The sequence below is a fragment of the Pezoporus flaviventris genome, unplaced genomic scaffold, assembly GCF_033815535.1.
Source record: "Pezoporus flaviventris isolate CSIRO_AGI_PZ_B2104156 unplaced genomic scaffold, CSIRO_AGI_Pfla_v1 ptg000046l, whole genome shotgun sequence".
Lineage (NCBI taxonomy): Eukaryota > Metazoa > Chordata > Aves > Psittaciformes > Psittacidae > Pezoporus > Pezoporus flaviventris.
Window position 1 is genome coordinate 1,715,973 of NW_026892594.1, and position 22,968 is coordinate 1,738,940.

General features: G+C 46.2%; 1 protein-coding gene across 1 annotated transcript in view; it reads right to left on the reverse strand.

Annotated features, from left to right (window-relative positions):
* EXOC4 (exocyst complex component 4) overlaps window positions 1-22,968 on the reverse strand; it is a 394,793-nt gene that overhangs the window by 70,525 nt on the left and 301,300 nt on the right. Inside the window, exon 12 of the mRNA XM_061467959.1 lies at window positions 7,007-7,143. Coding sequence (XP_061323943.1) covers window positions 7,007-7,143 — 137 coding nt within the window. The remainder of the gene's footprint in view (window positions 1-7,006; window positions 7,144-22,968) is intronic.

The window sequence follows — 22,968 nt, forward strand, 5'->3', positions numbered from 1 at the left end:
TTGGGAAGGGTCATGCAAGAGCATTATGAAGACCCTGCACATTTTGAAGGGGTTTATGTGGATTCTATGATTCTATCAACCAGTCTCATTTTCCATGTCCTCAAAGGTATATTTTAGTCAATAAATAGAAATAAAAGTAACACCACACCGAGTATGCGTGTTTTGAAAAGGGAAACAGGCAAAAAGGCACTGAGATAGGAGCCAACACTAATCTATCTTGAAACAGAGCAGATTACTTCTTTTCCCCACCAGCACAGAGCAACCTGTCGTTCCTTTCACCGACTACCCCGAAAACAACCTCTGCTCTGTAAATACACAGGATCTGTGAAAATGAATTTGTCACATGCACTTACATAGAATTTTCCCTTCTCTTTAAGCCTCATCTTCAATCTGCCACAGACAAAAGAAGGGATTTTGTTTTCCAGCCACAGAAGACCTCGGTGTCAATATCGCAATTTGGCTTTCTGCTGCTGTTAGGAACTTAGTGCTGTTCCACTTAGGAAAAAAGGCTTTGTTTCACACACTGGGTGAAAACCAAAGGGAAAAAACCCAAGAGCTCCACCAGAACTTCTGACATTTGAGATGGAAAAACTGCATTTGATGCTATCTGGCCGTTTCTCTGCCAAGGCAAGACAACTGTTCCATTGGATGTATTAGGCAGTGCTTTGTCCTCTCCAGATTTAAATGACTAAAGGAACAGTCTCCTTCCCTTGGGAGTTTATTTCACAGCTGAACAAATCTAACTCTTGGTTTTATAAAAAACATAAAAGTCATGATACTGTGCTTGTGGTTTATTTTACTCAGTTTCATCCCATTACTCCCTGTTATTTTCCCTTACAGCAGCCTCAGCTCTCCCCACTTCCACTATTTACTCTCTTCAATTATTAACAGCCTTATCACAGCCCTTCAGATGACTAAGAATGCAAGTCCTCTTTGGGAGTCTTCTGATGGAGTTATACAGAGGACAGAGCTACCTCTGTGGTTTATGATCCTTATTATCTGCTCTCTTCAAGAATCCTATTGCTTTTTGCAGTGGGTATTGGGAGGAGGAGAAGGAGGATGATATTTGGCTGCTATAGCAAGCTGGTAACTTGAGTTTGCGGTCCTTGCTTTCCTAGGGTCTGTGTTTTCCAAGAGCCTAACCCACACAATTCCTGCTTTTCTTACCTTTTGGTGATGTGCTACTCATGGGTCCATGAGCTGCTGGAGCCCTAAGCCAAATTCTCCACTGAAATCAACAGGGAGCCTCAAAGTAATCAGTGCTGGGACATCGCCACCACTACGTGGGTCCTTTGGAATTATGTCCCTACTCTTTCCCATGATTGCAAGACTTCCTAATCTTTACCAATAGGTTGGTTTTACTCCAACCACCCCCCTCGTGGTCAATAGGGTGGGACATACCCTGACCCCTGTTAGATGCCCAGCTTTTCCCATAACTTAAACACTCCTTCCCCTCCACCTTTTCTTTCTAGCATCTCAGCCAGTTTTCAACTTCCTTAACTTCTATCAATGTCAATCTAATTCAGGGCCTCGAGTAAATAACCACAAGTCAGGATGACATGTTTTAGTACAGCTCAAAATGCTTCCTTTCAAACACTCCCCCTTCTCCCAGACTCCTATGTAATTATCCCTGCTGCTGTAATAGGCTGTGGTGGGTTGACCTTGGTTGGATGCCAGGCGCCTGCCAAGCTACTATATCCCTCCTGTACTCAGCAGGTGTACAAAATGAGGTGGAAAAAGCCTTGTGGATGAAGATAAAGGCAGTTTAATAAAGCAAAAGCAAAGGCCATGTGTGAAGCAAAAGGAAACAAAAGATTTCTTCTCTACTTCCCATCAGCAGGCTACATCTATACATCCCAAGAAGTAGGGCTTGAGTATGTGCAGCAGTTGCTCCAAGACAAACGTTGTAATAACAAATGTCCCCTCGCATCCTCTTTTCTCTTAGCTTTAATTGCTGATAGACCTCTTATGCTCTGGAATATCCCTTTGGTCAGTTGGGATCAGCTATCCCGGCTGTGTCCCCTCCCGAGATCTTGCCCACCCTCAGCCTAATGGTGAGGGGGAAATGATGGAGAGATGGACTTGATGCTGACAAACACTCAGCAGCACCCAAAGCACGGGTGTGTTATCGACACCTTTCCAGCTACCAACACAAAGCACAGCACTCGGAGGGCTGCTCTGGGGAGAATTAACTCCATCTCAGCCCGACCCAATCCATATTTGCCACCGCCAGTGCCATAATGAACTAATTAATTCACAGCTCAATGGGCTGAGGAAAATCCCATCTGTCTGTGCCCAGCTCCTGGGAGCGGGTAGGGAAGAGGTGTCACATAGATGATGGCACATGATGAGTGAGGATGGTTCACCCCTCTACAGCTCAGTGGGTTTTATCCAGGAAACATCTGCTGATGGTAATGATCCCAGATTTGCACCACTGTCACCCTGAGCTGGGGGTAAAGGGACGGGAACATCCCTGGACACAGCTGTGGGAGCCATGGCTTTTCATCAGGAAAACATCTGGGGGCCAAGGGGAGTAATTGGGCTCTGTTGGCTTGTGCCCAATCTATTTTTGAGTAAGCTGTTTCTCTTCCCAGGGCCAAGGTGGTGAGCTCCATGCTGAGCTCTGCTTGCACTGCTAAGAGGTTAAAACTCGTGCTCACCATGTGCCAGGTACCCAAAGGCCTGAAGGAGAGACCCCTGCCCAGAAGGAGTCAAAAAGACAACTTAAGCCCCCCCCCAGTTGATGCAAGAAGAGGAAGATACCAGTGAGAAGTAGTAAACTGAGCAGCAAGAGTGTTTCTTGACGACCCAAGGAATCCTGTTTGACTGCAGAGCCCACACCTTGGATGAATTTTGCCTGGCTGGAAAGCAGGAACTGAGATATGTTGGTTTTCTTCATCATTTTGAAAGATACAGGCTCAGTTAGATCCCACCTTATCGTATTTAGCTCAGTGAGATCAGGCAGGAGGCTGGCCACCATAAGCTGCCTTCCCAACCAAAGGAGAAAGCTGAGCATCTCCAGAGGGTCTGGCCACCTTTTAACTAAGGTGAACCACTCTTTGGAGATGTCCATCTCTTTTACAGACTAAAGAGACTCACTTGGGTGAGCGGTGCCTTTAGTCAGGCTCTTCAGATAGGTTGAACAACGTGTAAGAGGATGCTTGTTCAAAGGACAGAGGATGAAAATTGGTAAGAAGGAGATGGACGCACAGGACTGCTTAAAGGTGGACAACGAAGAACTGCAGCTTCAACATGGACATAACTAAACACAGGGCTTATTTGTGTAGAAAGACATGGAAAGAGATTAGTTTTAGCACTCAAGACAGCAAAGCTTGTCTGAGTATCATAGTTTAACTCTACAGGCTTAACTCATGAGTAGGGCTGCTGTTAGGGGAATTTGCTGAAGCAGCAGCTAGGTGTGGGCTGGACAAGACTGAGGAAAAGCCCTGCCAACACAGCAGGAGGTTTTGTGGCTCTATCTCTCATTTTCATTTTCATTCTAATCCCCAACCCCTCAGGAACGTAACTCACATTCATAAACAGCTTTGTGTCAAACTGAAACCGCACTGGCTACAAACATGTCATTTGCAGAAGGCATCTCGCCTACATCAGATCGAACACGCTTCTGAAATCCATCCCCAACTAAAACAAGAAAACCCATCGCTGCTGCTTAAATGAATGTCCAATCCATTCGTACCCAGGTTTTTCTTCCTTGTATTTACTGGGAAATGCGAGCCAAATGGAAATCAAACACGAAACACCTCAGCTGTGCATTCCTTCGTGCCGACGTCCTGACAGTGCTATCTGCTCTGTGAAGGACTCCAAATAAAACAGCCTTGCTTTGAGGAGCCTGTATTTGAATACGCTTCACCCACGTTTGCTCAGGAGACACATGCACGTGGGGAATGTCCAAATGCCATGTGCAAATCTTGGAGAATCTAGAGAAGAGATTCAGAGCAGCCCAAGGAGAAGGACTTGGGGGTGTTGGTCAATGAGAAAATGAACATGAGCCGGCTTCAGTGTGCACTCGCAGCCCAGAAAGCAACCGTATCCTGGGCTGCATCAAAAGGAGCGTGACCAGCAGGTCGAAGGAGGTGATCCTGCCCCTCTGCTCTGCTCTTGTGAGACCTCACCTGGAGCATTGTGTGCAGTTCTGGTGTCCTCAACATAAAAAGGACATGGAACTGTTGGAACAAGTGCAGAGGAGGCCACGAGGGTGATCAGGGGACTGGAGCACCTCCTGTATGAAGACAGGCTGAGAACACTGGGGCTGTTCATCCTGGAGAAGAGAAGCTGCGTGGAGACCTCAGAGCAGCTTCCAGTATCTGAAGGGGGCCTATAGGGATGCTGGGGAGAGACTCTTCATTAGGGACTGCAGTGACAGGACAAAGGGTAACGGGTTCAAACTGAAACAGGGGAAGTTTAGGTTGGATATAAGGAGGAAATTCTTTCCTGTTAGGGTGGTGAGGCACTGGAATGGGTTGCCCAGGGAGGTTGTGAATGCTCCATCCCTGGCAGTGTTCAAGGCCAGGTTGGATGAGGCCTTGGGTGATATGATTTAGTGTTAGGTGTCCCTGCCCACGGCAGGGGGGTTGGAACTGGATGATCTTAAGGTCCTTTCCAACTCTAACTGTTCTATGATTCTATGATAAAGCAGATCTCTGGCTTCCCAAATTCTCACTATCTTGGCATCTCAAGAACGGACACACGCTCCCTTGCTCCTATGGCTTCGCCTGCTTGTATTACTTCACAGCTCTAAAGAGTTCATTTGGATTTAAAGCAGCTATAAACAATCCTTCCTTCCCCAACTTCCTCAACAGGAGGATTTCCCCATCTCAAACCTCCCTGGTCCAAACGGCAAGGCTGCATGGAGCCGTACTGACGTAAAATCCCTGCAGAGGGCATAATGTCCCCATGGACCGAACTGCTCGCCCTGGGAAAGCCGGGGAGCTGCTCCATTCCTCTGCATCATTTGAAATGAATATAGATTTCTATTTCAGTCAGTCATTTGCTAGCAGCAACACCAGAATGTTTCCTGTTTTCCCCTCCTGCTTGCAATCAGGATATTGCCAAATTAGGGCTGTCCTAATTACTCCTCAAAGGAAGGAAGGAAGGACCTTTTAAGTTCAAGCCAAAGAAATCACATCTATTGTCTGGCTGCAGTCAGTGAAGCTTCATGTATAATCTGAGCATTTTGGACCATGGCACATGAGCAGCCACCAATTTACACCAGTGCTGAGATGAAGTTCAGGCCCGTATGTGCTCACTGCCGCTGTTGGTGTTAACAATAATGAACCTGTACCCAGCCACTCATCAGTTGAAGCTTTTCCTGAATGGAATTAGGAATTAGGAAATAATTTCTTAATGCTCTTGGTCAGAAAACACAAGGGACTTTTTCAGCTTTCCCTGTCATCGCCAACCTCAATTAGCCATTAAAGGAGATTATGTATAGCAGATATCCTAGCCCACACTGCTGCAGCATCTGTAGTGTCTCAACTATTCATCCCTGTGGCATGAGGCACACTCCTAGCCCCCCTCTCTAGGAAGGGCCACTTTAAAGATGGGCAACTGGCATGTACACAGAGTACATTACTTATTGATGGTTAGCCAGGAAATCTAGGATAAAGCAAGTACCCAAAGTACTTATTTAAACCAAATAAGCCAGCATGATAACCCTGTGGCCAGTGGGACCACTCTGCGTCCAGTTTCTATGGTTGGGGAAGCAGTTAGAGATGGATCACCCCAAAACGCTAACAAACAAAGCCTAAGACAGAGCATTTGATGACCCCCTGAGTAAGCTTGCAGACAAGCTTTGGGAAAAAGAGCCATAGAATCATAGAATGGTTTGGGATTGGAGGGACCTTAAAGCTCATCCAGTTCCAACCCCTGGCACACGCAGGGACCCCTTCCACTAGAGCAGCTTGCTCCAAGCCCCTGTGTCCAGCCTGGCCTTGAACGCTGCCAGGGATGGGGCAGCCACAGCTTCTCTGGGCACCCTGTGCCAGCGCCTCAGCACCCTCACAGGGAAGAGCTTCTGCCGAAGAGCTTCTGCCTAAGAGCTCATCTCAGTCTCCCCTCTGGCAGGTTAAAGCCATTCCCCTTGGCCTGGCCCTACAGGCCCTTGTCCAAAGCCCCTCTCCAGCTTTCCTGCAGCCCCTTCAGGCACTGGAGCTGCTCTCAGGTCTCCCCCTTCAGGAGCCTTCTCTTCTCCAGGCTGACCCAGCCCAGCTCTCTCAGCCTGGCTCCAGAGCAGAGCTGCTCCAGCCCTCGCAGCATCTCCATGGCCTCCTCTGCACTCGCTCCAACAGCTCCACGTCCCTCTTGTGCTGCTGCCCCAGAGCTGGATCAGGACTGCAGGGGGGGTCTCCCCAGAGCACAGCAGTGGGGCAGGATCCCCTCCCTGAGCTGCTGCTCACGCTCTGGGGGTGCAGCCCGGCACACGGGGGGGTTCTGGGCTCAAGCACACACTGAAACTGGGTCATGGGGAGCTTCTTGTTTCACAAAACCCAGTATGTATGTATTTCTGTTGTGTGGTGGTGTTACTAATTCCTACTTCACCAGGAGACCTGAATACCCAAATCTCTATTTAATTAAAGCACAGTTGAACCTCTTGGCACCACTTAGATGGAAGGACCTGACTTGCTTTACAAGAATGCAACAGCTACATACAGCTATTTACTTTAAAGATGATGCCTTATACTCTCCATCTCCAACCTGAGGTCACCTTTTGCCTGATAAAGAGAAAAGCTGTGTGGTTTCTAAGCTCTACCACTGTCAACCTCATTTAAATAGCCTAAAGCACAGTGTGATGTCAATGAAGTCAGTGGGAAGCCAAGACTCATGCCAATGATCATTATTCCAGACCTTTTCCCCACCTAGAAGGAAATACCCTTGTCCATCCCACCAGAGGTGATTTCTAGAAGTAACTCCTACCTACTGATGGCAGAAGAGCAAAAGCCCAAGTGCAGTATCTCCAGCACACACTGGTTCCCAAGCCTGTCTGTACCTGTAAGCAAGGGTGCAGGTGTCCTTGTACTCCTGGAGTTTCACACACACCATGTTGAGGAACTGATCCGAATAGGCACTCAGGTCGTGCATCAGGTTCATCAGGTCCTGAACAGTCTTCTCCACAATTACAGTGCTCTGGAAATAGAGAAAAACTGGAGCATGAATGGCAGTTCAGAGTGGATCTTAATTTCAGCCTGCTCATGTTTTACTAATCAGCATCACAGATGTAACTGTACAGCTGATGCTCCACGACGCTGAGCAGATGCTGGAGCAGTCCATGCCACCAAGTGACATAAAGCAGAGTGAATGAGGATAAAGAAGGACAAATGCAAGGAATGCAGAGGGTGGCTGAGGGGTTTGAATGAGGTTTGGGTTTCTGAGCCTGTTGCTGAGGACCAGCGGAGGTCACCAGGTCTCTCCTTCACTGGATGAAACCTGAGAATGCAAAGGTGTGATTTGCAGAGGAACCAGGCACACAGCTTCACTGAGCTCTGCTTGGACTTGCAAACCTGGAGCATCTCATCCTCACCAGGAACTCCAGACTTACAGACTGCAGACTATCCTAAAGACCAGCGATTCCACCAATCGCTCCTATTCAGACAATCTGCATGTGTAGGGCACAAGCGTTCTGCTGGTGGCTGAGCTTTAGGTAGCACCTTGCAATCCTTTTGCTACCCCAAGCAGTGTATTTCAATCATAGGAACAACAACACAAATCCACAAACCAGAAGTGCTCCTCCATGTCCTCTAGATGAGCAAGTTAGGTCAGTCTGCAGGAGGTACCATATATCTGATAACATAGGAGATTTAAAAGCTTTGGGGTTTCAGAGGCACCCCAAGGTGACTTGGCACAGTCTGCATTTATACCATTGACTCCTCTATTGGATTGGTTGCTACAAAGAAGACAGAGGAAAGGTTATGAAGGTCCCAGGCTGCTACAAGCTGAATTAATATTAGGCTTGGTAGAGTGAAAGGTTATTCATGAGAAGGAGACTGAAGCATCTGAGAGCCCTAGTATGTTTAAGTGATCCTGGACTTAAATTATATGGGGAGATGGGGGGGGAAGGACTTTGGGAGAGCCGCATCAAGGCTGAATTTAGCCCTTTCTCTGTGTTAATCAGGACGTGAAGATGACTCAATGACTCAGTTGTTTGCAGAGCAACATCTCATCAACCCCCAAATCATCATCACTGCCGCATCCCCCACAAGCCCAATTTGCTTCTCCCTATTGATTTCCAGATTCAAGCACGAAGCATCACCCTGATCCATAATCCTGCTGTGCCAGAGCAACCCCTGAGTGACAGGAATTGATTCTGCTCCGCTACCTGGCCCTGATGGGGTGAAAAAGCATCTGCCAACCTCATCCTCATTCCGAGCACACAGGATCCCTCAGCACGTGGGGGTTTCAATGAAGGTTTAGTCACTGCCTCTGCTGTTCCTGATACGTCCCTGGCTCACAACTGCACTTGGGAGAAGAAACAAACCCCTTTGCTTTCATTGCTCATGTATTTTATTTAAGCTTGCTCTTAAATGACAGAATTAACTCATCTTTCATATCGCAGTTAGAAGAAGAAATGGGATTATTTGGTCCGAATTAAACTATAGTCTGGTGTAGCTGCCTCTCAGTTGATCCTGTTTATGCTGCTTCTCCTGTTATTACACGTATCTGTGGTTTAATAAATACTCAATCCTGCCTGGGCTTGACATGCACGGAGGAGAACAACCAACCCTAAAGTACTTGCAGCCTGGAGTGACTGCAAGGAAATGAAGCAGAGAACTGCACAGTGATGCTGCAGCAGTCACTGGTGCTGCTTGCATCCTGCTGGGCTCCAAACTGCGAGTGCAGCTCATCTGGGATTCAAACAGCACCCAGGCTCTTTGTTATCTGTGGTCGGTGTAACAGGTTGAGACGAGTGAGGGCAAAATCAGCACCCAAATCCTGCTAAAATGGGAGATCTGACACCTTTGGGAGTAAACTTAACAGCATGTTGGGCTGATAAATGCAGTGTGAAAATTACCCAGCAACTGGGGGAAATTACATCCGTCAGATCCACTGGGCTAGAGGCAGGGCATAGTCATGAACCAGATATGGTTCTGGGCAGCCTGATCTAATTGAAGATGCCCCTGCTCATTGGAGGGGGTTGGACTAGATGAGCTTTGAAGGTCCCTTCCAACCCAAACTATTCTATGACTCTATGATTCACCGCATTTGGGCTGGTTAAGGAGCTGCTGTCCTTCAACCTCCAAGTACCAACAACCACAATCAGTGCAAGAGGACTCAGCAAAAGTGCTTTGCTTCGCACCTCGATGGCTTAAAGGCGCTCCCATGGACAGTGTTTGTCCGTCAGCAGAGGGAAAGGTGACCTTCCAACCTGCTGATGCGAGAGATGAGTTAACATTTACATATAGGGAATAAGAAACCATATGAAGAAATCCTTCCTAACTCATGTAGTAACCTAGAAGACAAAGCCATTTCACTCCTCTTTGCATGGATAAGCATACTTTTCATTGTCCACTGGTATTTCAGTGGTGAGAGGTGGGTGGGATAGACTCATGCTATCAACTCTCGGCTTATCAGGAGAAGGATCTGCTCTCCAAGGCACCCTCACGTTATAGCAAACTTCATGGATTGGATGTAGAACTGCACAAAGAGGAATCAAAGCTGGTCTTTGATTTCTAGACCAGCTTTCTATTTCTTTATGTAACTCAACCTTTGAGCAAACAACAACTTACACCACCAAAGGCTGCATGTTAAAAGAGAAGGTATTGCTGGTTTCTACGTAGATTCTCCCACTTACTTTCTCCTCTGTACAACAACATTAAAATCACAGCTAAGCTCCTGCCAATATCTTCATTTCAGAATGACATCTTTTGATTGAAAGGAAACAGAAAGCTACTTTCATGATGGAAAAATATGAAAGAATGAAAAAAGGAGATTACCATATGAAAGCAAACAGTACCAGGTACGGAATGGCTGTATTTCTGTAACACTTTAACCTTTTCCAAAGCGATCCTGACACATCTGCATGTGTCTCCGGGGACACGAGGTACTGGGATGCATTAGGCCATGTTAATGCAGCTGGATTCGTTAGCTGAGCCAGCTCTGAAGCTCCGTGGGAGAAAATGAAAGGCAGCACATGTATTATCAGAGAGGCACAATCCAGTTGCCTCTGACCCATCTGGATTCATTAACAGCAAATGGGGATGATCAAAGCATCATTTTATAGCAAGGCACTTCAATGAAGCCTTTTCAACCCCCCCCCCCACGCTAACAAGGAAACTCATCTATGGAACAATATTCATCTCCTTGCACCTGAAAACACTGCGTGGTGCTGAATCCTAACACCACACCGAGGGTGTCATTCATTACTCCTACAGCACATGGGGGTGAAGGCTTTAAAAGAGTCTTAAGGCTACTAAAAGTAAAAGGAAATTCCTTCTTCTGACCTCCTGGCCATTAGGTAATGGGAGAAACCAGAGCAGCACCACTTGGTATTAACATGGTGGGTTTTATCTTTCATGTGTTTTGCAAACATTTATCATTATCCCTTGATGTGGTCCTTACTCAAAGTTGTGTTGGAGCTTCAGATAACATAAAGCAGCTCCAGTGCAGACGTAATTGATACACTGAGCACTGGGTTTTCACCAGCCCTGAGGGATGGAGGATAAACAGATCCAGAGGTATTATTTCAATAACACCTTTGGGATTATTGCCTTGGGCAACCTCACTTATGTATTAAAACTAACTGAACTCCTCCACAGCAAGAGGGCACTCCATGCAGAAGGATGCAGCTGGAGGTAAGGTGTTAAGGGTCCCTTACAATGTGGTTTCAGTACAACAGATCTGGTTGCCCAATGATTCCCCAACATGCAGAGAAGTTCAAAACAACAGGTCAAGCCTACACAAACCTTCAGGTTTTCAAGCTGTCACTTTGTTTTCTCTAACTTCTTGGCAAGAAGCACTTAGAGGAACAATCTCCACCCTAAAGCATGTTTTTATCTGCAGAAACCACAGCTTCTCCCCATCCTGTTCACTTGCTTCATGTTCCTGGGGGAAGAAGACAAAGATGGGGATGTGCCTGTGCAGGGATGTCTGCACCAGGTGACAGGCTCTTTAAAACACAGCAGATGGAAGAAGAGACCTTGGCACTGGAGTAGTTGTCCATTATCAGTATATTATTGCCTATCACTTACAAATCTCCTTGAGATGCCTTGGCAGGGGAAGGCACTGGATGAGTGCAGGATGTGGCTACCTCAAAGGGTAAAAAATAAAAAGCCTGATCTGAATTTTAAGCTGGGGTTTAGCTGACAGCCCACAGGTTTAACTGTACTGTATCAAACCTTTTCACACCAAAACTGGGGCCGTTTACCCTGCAGAAGAGAAGCTGCGTGGAGACCCCAGAGCAGCTTCCAGTGTCTGAAGGGGGCTACAAGGATGCTGGAGAGGGACTCTTCATTAGGGACTGGAGTGACAGGACAAGGGGTGATGGGTTCAAACTGAAACAGGGGAAGTTCAGGTTGGAGATAAGGAAGAAGTTATTCCCTGTGAGGGTGCTGAGGCACTGGCACAGGGCCTTGGAGCAAGCTGCTCTAGTGGAAGGTGTCCTTGTCTGTGGCAGGGGATTGGAACTGGATGAGCTTTAAAGTCCCTTCCACCCCAAACCATTGAGTGATTCTATGAATTACAGCTTCTCAGCTGCCTTCCCAAATGTTAAATAGGCAGCATCTGCCTTTCCAAAGCACTACTCATCCTCCTTTTCCAGCACTGAGGTGTATTCAGCAGAGGGCTCCACTGACCCATGCGGGCGCACTACTCTTCAGGCAAGAGCTGCAGATCTATAAATCATCATGTCAGAAGAGGAATCCTTCATCTGCCCCAGCAGGAATGCATCATCCATACAGATTTGTTTCGCTCGATGTAGCCTCACCTGTCTCAGGTGCTGTGTGCTGTGTCATCGTCCACTAAGGTGACAAACTTCCCCACAAATCCGGTTCTTCCCATGGAAGTGTGGTGCAGAGCTGGAAGCTGCAGTTGGAATCTGGGTGGTTGTGGTTTAGGAGATAGTGTAATGTCTCCTCTCCTGCTGGGAAGGCTGGTGTTGCTTCCCTGTAGCACCTGTGTGTGTTAGGCTGGTTCCTCACCATGTGATGAGTCGCAGAAATGGACTTGTGAAGGTTTCTGGACAGGTTGGGATGGAAGCCATGAGGCTGATGGGCATGTGATGCAAGATGCCCTTGGATCCATCTGAATGCCAGCAACGTGTGGTGATCTCCTGGCATCTTGCTGCTGGGCTCAAGTATCTCACAAAGCTGTAGCCCAGGGTCCCGGAGGGATGCTCTGCTCTGTCTCAGGAGCCCCAGTGTAGTCCCTGGTGCCATCCCTGCCCAATGGCATGCACCAGGGAAAGCCTCACATGGTCAAAATCCTCCTCTTTAACCAAGGCCCCAAGGAAACGGCATCCAGTAAAGATCAATTTCAGCTTCTTTTCTCATATCAAAACCTCTTTCTTCCTTATTCCCCTCTGGGCCCACTGTCCATAGTGCACTGTTGGCCGTTCCCATCCACCTCTCCAAATATCTTTGCAGGTGTCTTCAAAACTGCCACCTGCACCTTGCCCAATGCAAATGTTCAAATGACAGAGGAGGTTTAGGCACAATGCTCCCACCAGCCCCAGCAGGTCCATCTCAGCTGCTTCTAGTCTGGAAGCTGCTTGGTCTGAAATGGGGCCAGAGGCTGCACAGTATTTGCTTTGGGAGTGTAAAGGGGATGGAAACTTTGGAAGCCTCGCTTGCCATCCCTGGCCTTGAGTATCCTACCAGCACAATGCCACTGGATGCAATCAAGTGCTTCCAGCCCATGATGGGATTGTGGAGAGAGGACTGAGCTGGATGTGCTCTTAGCTATTGACCTGGCACACAGGATTCTGCATAAGATGTGCAAATCCCCAAATCATAGAGTCATATAATAGTTAGGGTTGCATATAAATAACATACAGGATCCGGGTTCTAGGATCCAGAATCTAGGGTTAAATTTATCATGACATTATCCTGTACTTAAAGGGGAGCTATGAAGAGGCTGGTCTCTTTTCACATGGAGCCACATGCATGGAGAAAACACGGGGCAATGGGTACACGTTGCACCAGGAAAGGTTTCATCTCCACTTAAGTAAGGCATTTATAGTGAGCACAACCATTCACTGGAATAACCTCTCCAGGTGGTAGAGTCCCTGCTGCTGAAGGGATTTAAGGCACAACTGGAAAGGATGCTGGACCATACGATCCTGAGGGTTGAAACTAGAACACCTTAAGCTCCTTTCTAACCCAAACCATTCTATGACTCTGTGATTGTATGATTCTGTCTTTTCAGATCCCTTCCAACGTGTTCTATTCTATGATTCATTAATATTATGATTAATTTTATTAGGACATTTATAAAGACTAATGGGTTTTCAGCATCCATGGGAGCGTTGCCAAAATCACTTCAAAGGCAATCAGCTTTAACACAGGAACCCACCCTGCCCGTGCTGCCTCCCCATCCCATGCTCCCAGCTGCCATCCTGCTTCTCCCTGTGCTCTGACCTGTGATGCTCCGCAGCATTAGGCTGCCAGTTGCAATCTGGTTATTCTGCTGTCAATTAATAAGGGTTTGTTACCAGCAGGTGGGTGAAAAGTTGCTCTGCAGCCATCTCCCATCATGTGCTTTGCTTCACAGGTTGAGCTGCTTAAATACCTTTCCAGGCTCTTGTGAGCTGATAAATACCCGGTGCTGTCGGTGCCTCGAAGGGCAAAGAGATGGAGATAAAATCCCCCACAAATGCATTTACTCCCTTTGCCCAAATTCCAGCAGTTAAACAATTATCTGGTGATGCCACTGAAATAACTGTTCTTTTGGCTCATCGGATGATATTAAAGAGCAGAATGAGAGATGGAAATTGCTTGGAACAAGAAAATCAGGAGCTGGGAAGACAGTTTTCACTGAATACTGGGATAAACTGGCTGCTGAAGCCTATCTGGTGCCTAAAAAACAGCCAACATAAGCCCTGTGCCTTGAAGAGTAGGCACAGACTAGGCAGGAGACCTGGGTGCTCCATCATTGCCATAGGGAACCAACCTGTACCCCTATTTCAGTAAATCAGTGCTGTGGTTACCCCCACTAAAATAGAAGGAAAAAACCAGCTAAAGTAATACACTTTTTGGCTAACAGAGGAATGATGATAGTCTAAATGTTCTCTTTTACTGATCAGTGGTTCTTTCCCACTGAGAGATAAGGGGGCTTTTCAATTTGTTTTCTTCTGTGATACAGCCAGGGTTTACAAAGGGCTGGAGTTTTTAGCATCTATCAATTCAAATATGTGTTTAAATGCAACCCCCCCCCCCCCCCCTTTTTTTACCATCTCAAAATCTGATAGTCTGCTTTCCTCATTTTTTTTTTTCCAGCAAAATTCATTATTCCAGTATCAGTTCTGCAGGATCCTGCCTGTTACTATGGTTATACTACATCCTACTACAACTTTGCTTCTCAAATGCTCCTAACTCTAAGGGGTTTCTTTTTAAAGCTATATCTCTGCCTTTTTCACTGCAGGTGGTATTGAATATTTTATGGGCTTTATTCTGAGAGGTCCTGAGTGCCTTCCCCATGGATGTGAACGGGATCCCAGGATACGCTGTGTTTCTCACATTACATGCCATGCTGCAGCAGCCAAACGAGTGCACAAACGGGGTCTTGGATAGCTCTTATCTACCTGGCACTGTGTGATCCAGAAAACATTTGCTCCAGTGAACCAGAATATGGATGAACAGTAAAATGTACATTAAAAAACCCACATGGAAAACATGTAGTGTAAAGTGTGCTTATTACTGTATCACCTTTGGCTAGGCAGAAGAGCTGTTTTCTTCCTCTAAACACTGTATTTATTATTTAGGATTTCCCAGACTCCATGATTTGAACGCACAAACCTCGACTGTACACACAGCTAACACTAACTGTAGCCAACTCTGCTGAAGTCCAGTAAGTGCACAATCAATCACAGCTATTTAAAGCACAGAAAGAGGAGTCTGCCATGAGTATTTTCAACCTATTCACTGCAGTGATTTAAATAAAAGCTAGGTGATACTCATCTTACTTATATTACTTACGCAATTTGAAGTAAAGCCTGCATAATCTAAAGGCACACATGTGCTATTGACAATATTGAGGCCAAATCCCAAAGCCAGAGAAGACTGGAGAGGAAGCACAAGGCTCGTGGGTATGGTTGGATGGGCTTTTCCATCACATTCTCTGTCCAAGTCCGCGACAGGCTTGTGCTCCAGATTGAGCTTCACAGCACGGAAAAGTTTTCCTAGGAAGATTTCCCCATTAAACTTTAATTTTTCATGTTAGAACTTCAGTTTTAATTAAAAACTTAGATTTCCTACTCAAACATGAGTCTCTTCTTACAGCATCACAGGTTAGAAGCGGCCAACACTTTCCTTCATACCTTCTCACATAATTTAAGACACGGACAACATCTGGGTTACAATTCAACTCTTTTTTTGCCATCCTTAGTGACCACTCTAGACTGATGCTCACCCTTGTATGAGACACAGGTCATCTGCCCCACCAGAAACCAATTTTGCCACCATCAAGACAGAACAATGGGACAATACAACTATGTATGTTACATACATAATACATCTATATACATGTTTTTCACCAAGGAGAAATGATCTCCTCAACTGCCCACTCTATGTAGCCCCAATGATCTGGACCTGATGGCTATCACGACACTTCTGTTCACACATTTGCATAGAAAAGGGGGGGGAAAAACCCAGAAAAAAGGGAAAAAAACCCTTTTTGAGCTCCTGAATGTATTTGACACTAGAACATAGTTAAAGCTCCTTACTTATTTTACTCAAACCTTCTAAGCCAGCCGTAACAAGATCCAGCAGATGGGAGCTGAAGCTCATACCAGAATCATACCAGAGCAGCAATGAGCTACATGTTTTTTAACAGAGAAGGTAATTAAGCACACCAACAGCTTGCTTGTGCTGCTTCTCCATCTCTGCAAGGCTCCAAGTCAAGCCCAGGTGCTTTTCTGAAAGACTCAAATCAGAGTTAAGGATTTGATGCAGAAATCACAGGGTGAACGTCTGTGGCTGGTTATACTGGATGCATTTATCCTGATTTTGAGGTCAAATACGCTTCGTGGCAGAAGATGCCCAAGGTATGCTTAAAAACAGCTAGCCAAACAAAACCACCTGGCCATCCCAAAAGCCCTGCCACAGAAATCCCTAAAAGCAGTGGCATTTTCTTCTCCAGAACTAGCAATGCAAATCTGACCCCACGAAAGGCACCCCAACTATTCAAATCTCCTAAATTACCCACAAAATGAGAACTCTCAGCACATCAGCTCTTAGCCAGTGCCCAGGAGCTTGTGAGCAGGCCAAAAAGAGATAGGATTCAGTGGGTCAATCCTGCAGAAGCCACCGAGCATCCCTGCCATCCTGTTACCTCCAGATACATGCTGCTGTAAATCACAGCCATGGGACTGGAAGTATCTCCTTGATGTCTTTTGAGCCTTCAAAGAAACAAGCATGAATCCCCAGTACCAAGCAGGCTGCTAACTCAGCATTGTTACAAGCTTAAAAAGCAGGAAATAGCGAAGTTAACACTCGGATAAGGATTTTCATCCCTTTACTCCCACTGCACATCTTATGTGTGCAGTGCAGATGAGCAGGGAAGGAAAAATGAGGTTGCACACAGGGGAAAGTTTGTGACAGGCCAATCTTCCAGCCTTTAGATTGCTCTCCCATCATCAGAGGCACTGGCACTTGAGACATTTAAATCTTCACTGAATGATACAGTAGTAACTGCATAATAAGGAATATCGCTGCCTTGGCAGGGAGATGGATTGGTTAACTTAATAGATCTTTTGTATCTCTTACTTCTCTGATCCTGCTGAGTTCTGTAGCTATTATTAAAGGCATTTTTTAAGGTATTTTAATTTACTTCTGTAAATGGCTTTCCATCCATTCACTCCCACCAAGTGAATGTTGTCAGGGACATTAGCAGCATGATAAAATAGCTGTAGCTTCATGCTGGGTTTAATGTGTTACATACACAAGAAAAGTCATTAGCTCGTAGCCTTTAATATACCCTCTTTACTGCTGCATAACTGTTTATCACTTAGAAGTGCCAGGCGCAGGCCATGCTCTTCCTTTATTAATCAATACACGTTTGTGCAGGGCTGCAATGAAAAGGAATAACATCCAGGTATGTCCTGCATGAGGAGCTGAAAACCTTATCCCTGACACTTTCGGTCCCCCCATGAATATTCCCAGAAACATCTCTTTTTGGGATTTTACACACCGCTCCCCATTACACATAAACCCATAGCAAGGTGATGGTTTCTTTCTCAGGTACTGAGGAGCAGGTTTCTTTCTCCTTTGTAATATCTGCTCTAGAACATCATTAGCAGCTGCCACACGACACCAACTGCACGTGGGCTATGGAATTAATGATGCTCAGAAGCAGGCCATCAATTCTGGCAGCAGAGTGAACCTTGTTTTATAATAGATGTTTTCATACGCTGAGTCCCATTTGGAGATTCAGACCCATCTGTATTATTGTTATGAATACTCTGTGCGCTCCAAGGTCTATTTTCTTCAGTCCTAGAGGCCCAGCATTTAAAGCATATTTGCCTATTAGAAGTTTCTTGCTAGAGGGAGGCCATACGCATGTCCTGTGGGGAGGAGAGATGCTCTAGGAAAGACACAGTGAGCACAAGGGAAGGTGGCTGATGAAAAAACCAAAAGCAACAGTAAAAAATAGATGGAGGATGGCTTAGTATCCAGAATCAGACAATACCGTGCCCCTGGATTTATGCTCTCCATACAGACACCAATGCAAAGACTGTAACTATAGCCTGTATTCACCAAGAATTAATGGTGTCAAACCAATGAGGCGTTCAAAGGCAGGTTGGATGGACTAGGGGAAGGTATCCCTGCCAGTGGCAGGGGGTTGGAACTGGATGAGTTTCAAGGTCCTTTCCAGCCCAAACCATTCCATGATTCTATGATTCTATAACTATAGAAGTTTCTTTTCTACTGTGGGAATTAGAGTGTAAAACCAAGAAATCTTATATATTCCAAAATGGTTTTAAAGGTCACTTACTGCAACTAACTTGAGATGGATTTCTGCTATTCTTGCTAAAACCCTTACCACAAGGCTCTCGCTGAGAACTTGCTGTCACACATAACGTAGCCCTGTGCATGCAGGGCTGAACATTACCATTGACATCAGTGATTGATGGACCACATCAACAGCCATCAGCTCCCAGAGCTGCCCTCATGTTGCAGCTACTGGATTCTGCAGAGCTAAGGGGGAGTTTAATTTTAAGGGAGAAAGTGAAAAATCACAATGCTCACAAGGGGCCAGAGGATGAGGATTTGGTTTCGCAGCAACTCCTGACGTTTCTGATTTAGGTTGCCCCCAAAGAATGGGTAAAATCAAGACCTTTTCCACATTTCCATTAGAACAGACCTGTGCTGAAATGCTTTTTATAGACAAAACTGATCTCTGCCTGTCTCAGTGCTTAGGAAACCAATAGAAAAAAGAGATTTTTTTTCCTCCTAGACCATTCATTCAGCTAAAGCACATGAAATTGGTTGTCTTGTTGCACAGGCCAATGCTCTAACCAGTAGACTCTCCAGGACAAGACAAGGACTCCCCAGCCCCAATTTCCTCTGCTTCCAAAGGATTTCAAACAAATACATCACTGGTATGAAGAATCACACTATGAGACAGCAAGAAAAGGCCTTTTAACCATCTCCAGATGTAACCCTCACAGAGCTGAGGTCTTCTCAGAACACCTTCTGCTGCTCCTCCTTCCAGGTACAACATAGTAAGTAAAAAGCAAAACCATTAGGAAATGAGAAGTAATGCACTCAAGGTACGTTATTATTTGCACATTATATGATTACATTAACACACATATGTGTCTACACACACAAAGAGAATCCAGATACCCTCAGTCTGGTGAAATTTCCACTTTATGAAGCCCTTGGCAGAGCTTAGAATCAGAGCATCATAGAACAGTTTGGGTTGGAAAGGACCTTAAGATCATCCAGTTCCAACCCCCCTGCCATGGCCAAGGACACCTCACACTAAACCATGTCACTCAAGGTCTCATCCAACCTGGTCTTGAACACCAACAGGGATGGAGCATTCACAACCTCCCTGGGCAACCCATTCCAGTGCCTCAACACCCACACAGGGAAGAATTTCCTCCTTAGATCCAATCTAAACTTCCCCTGTTTCAGTTTTAACCCATTACCCCTTGTCCTGTCACTACAGTTCCTAATGAAGAGTCCCTCCCCAGCATCCCTATAGGCCCCCTTCAGATACTGGAAGCTGCTTTGAGGTCTCCATGCAGCTTCTCTTCTCCAGGCTGAACAGCCCCAGTGTTCTCAGCCTGTCTTCATATGGGAGGTGCTCCAGCCCCTGATCATCCTCGTGGCCTCCTCTGCACTTGTTCCAACAGTTCCATGTCCTTTTTATGTTGAGGACACCAGAACTGCACACAGTGCTCCAGGTGAGGTCTCACAAGAGCAGAGCAGAGGGGCAGGATCCCCTCCTTCGACCTGCTTCCTAAGTTGGAAACCACAAAAGAGGTCAACTGAATTGTCTCTTGCAAAACGAAGCAGAGGATTTAAAAGCTCTATAGGTTCATTTACTCTGCTTGTTTACTTTCCTGTACTTGGGTTAGGAGCAGGGTTGGAGTTGACCAGTTTAAGGGCAGCTCAGGTTGCCCTCGCACAGCACCAGTGTCCATCACCAGCCCCGCAGAGAAGATGCAGCATGAAGTGCTCTGCCCAACTCATGTGTTGCATGTAACAGTATCACTTCTGATTGAGTCAATGAACTAAGCCTTGTGTTGTACACGTCAAAGACTAAGGGGATCACACTTCTGTGCCTGGATATCCCCAGAGGATTCTTTTGAAACTCCTCATGCATGGAGATTGTGAGCAGCTCGTTCCAAGTATCCGACAGCTTGTATTAACACTGCATTAATCAAAACTGAGTGACCACTAAAACGCCATGAAATTCAGGTGTGACAAGCTCTCCTGCTCAGGAGATGGGAGAACAGACACCGTGATTCCATTGTTGCAAAGACAAGTAGCAATTACAATGAGACTCGTGGGTGTTAAACACTTAGAACACTGTTTTATCCTTCATCACCAAAGCGACTTGCTTACTCTTGACTCAGACCACAGCTGATGACAGGTCCAATGGGACCATTTCTGAAGCAGGATGCTTCAAAGTATGAGGATGGAAATGAGGAAAACTGTATTCACTTTGAGGCTGACCATCTCCTGTAGGAAAGGTTGGCCTCACCAGCTTAACCCAGGAAATGGGATCGCTTGGATGTGTGCAGAGAATCTCATAGAAGGGGCACAGTTATCACCAAAGTGACTTTCACCACCCTATTCACATGAAGAGGGATGGAAAAACAACACCTCTCATAGAGCTCCATCTAACACCTTTCAATACAAACCAAGGTCTGGGTGGGGGCCAAGCTCTGTGATAAATATATGTGTTAGGAAGTCAGCTGCACTCTTTGCCCGGTGCTGTAAAGTCAAATGTCATGTGTTGAGGAGCACTCCTATAGATAAACCCTGAATTACACACCAGAGGAACCATCCCTTCATCCACCTTTGTGCTTTCCCCCTTTCCCAATCAGAACACAGAGGCTCACTATACCCTAACTATGCTCCTAGGGTATTTTATCACGATCTGCCCAAATACCTGTACCTTAATCCCAAAATCCACACTCAAAGGACCAGAAGAGTATTCAGTTGCACTTGACAGTTTCCCACACTATGTGATGAGTACTTCCACTCCTTTGAGCTCCCTGCAAGGAGCAAGAAGAATGAAATGAACTACTCAGCAGCTCGGCAGCCATCTAATCCTAATTCAGGATTTCCATTGTGGCAAAGACAAATCCCCGCACAACACCACAATCCTGCTTCCAAAATAACAGCAAAAGGGAGATGTGAAAAGGAAGCTGCCTTCTCCCCCTCAAATCACATTCTAGGAGGGAAAAAGAGAACCAGATCGGGAAATGAAAGACCCACTGGGTCAGCTCATTATGAGAGGTGGATAATAACAATGGAGATGCCACTGTTCAATTCCCAGCCGGAGCAGTAATGAGCAGTCCTGCTCAGCAAATGGTCTGGATGATCCTATAGATCTTCCCTTCCCATGTCTGACTTGCGTCTCATTTCCTGACAGTCCCATCTCCCCTTCGGAGCAGATGGCTCCCTGCAGTACATCTTTAAGAGACCTCCCAGGCAGTTATGGATGGCAGGGAATGAGCATTTTGTTTTATAGCTTGCTCATACATTATTCCCCCCCTATGCTAATGACAGTCAAGTTAGTGTCCTGTGAATAAATCCATTTAGGCCTCGCAATGGTGGCAGCCGAGTAAGAAGGCGAGGGAGCGGCTGAAGCCAAACTTGGCGTCAGCGGAGCGCGGATACAGTCATCCACAAAACATTCCTCTATTAACCAAACAGCAGCACTTCCAAACCCAGCGGGGTCACAGCAGAGCCCTGCTGGGAAACAGAAATTAACTCCGAATGGAGATAATTTGTCTCTTGAATGTTGTCAGCTTTGTTCAGATCTCTCTGGCAATGCCGTGCTGCTAAAGAGGAGCGATACTGCAGGCGAGGGAAGCAGATGAAATGCTGAGCTTCATCGGGAAGGCAGGTGGCACTTCCAAGATCGCCTTTCTGCCTCTGGGAGAAGGGCTCTGAATGCAGAGAGCGGAGGAGAAATGTGCCTTTCATGTCAGGATTTTGTTGCAATTAATGGGAGTGGGTTTGATTCAGTTCTGTGTAGAAGGAGCAAATTAAAGGAGCTCCACTAGAATCAGCGAATGGTTTGGGTTGGAAGGGACCTTCAAAGCTCATCCAGTCCAAGCTCCTGCAACGAGCAGGGACATCTTCAACTAGATCAGGTTGCCCAGAACCACATCCAGCCTGGCCTTGAACGTCTCCAGGGAGGGATGGTGCATCCACCTCCTCTCTGGGCAACCTGTGCCAGTGTTTTGCCACCCTCACTATAAAGAATTTCTTCCTCACATCCAGCCTGAATCTTCCCTCTTTTAGTTTAAACCCATCACCCCTCATCCTAACGCAACATGTCCTGCTAGAAAGCCTGCTTGGTTCAAATAATGCAACAGGAGGAGCCATGAGGAGCTCTCTCTAGGGGTAGAATAACCACTTATCTTCAAGGGGACCCAGTATCACCCAAGGAGTCTCCAGAGCTGCATGCTCTGAGGACTCCAGGGCTGCACACCACGCTCCAAGTGGGGTCTCATCAGAGCAGAGCAGTACCATCACCTCCCTTGACCTGCTATTCACACTCCTTTGGATGCAGCCCAAAGCACAACTGGCCTTCTGGGCTGCACTGGGTCATATTCAATCTTGTTTGATTCTAAGAGGTCAAGAGCTCAAGGTGATCCTGAGCAGTGACCACAAAAATAAAACATACCTTACTACTGAAGTCCTTCCAGACCATGGTTGCTAATGCCACTTTTTGTGACCAAGTTGGAAATGGCTCATAATAAGCCTGAGTCCTTTCAAAACAAGCTCAACTTTCTCCTAAATAAACACAAGCTTCTGAAAAGGTTTTACTGGTTGACTCCTTAAGAAAGATATTACTAAAATACAGTCCCAAAACCAGACAGAATCATAGAAGTTATGCAAGGTTTTGGATCAAAAACTGGTCAAGAGACAACCAGAAGTATTGCCACTGAAAAGGTCCCGTTTGGAATTGAAGATCATCTTAAGCCTCTATATCAAAACTCAATTGTCCTGGGTTCAGCAGTAGCAGTCATTTTTCTCCTTCTTAGTAGCTGGTGCAGTGCTGTGCTTTTGACTTTCAGCCTGGGAACAGCACTGATAACACCGATGTTTT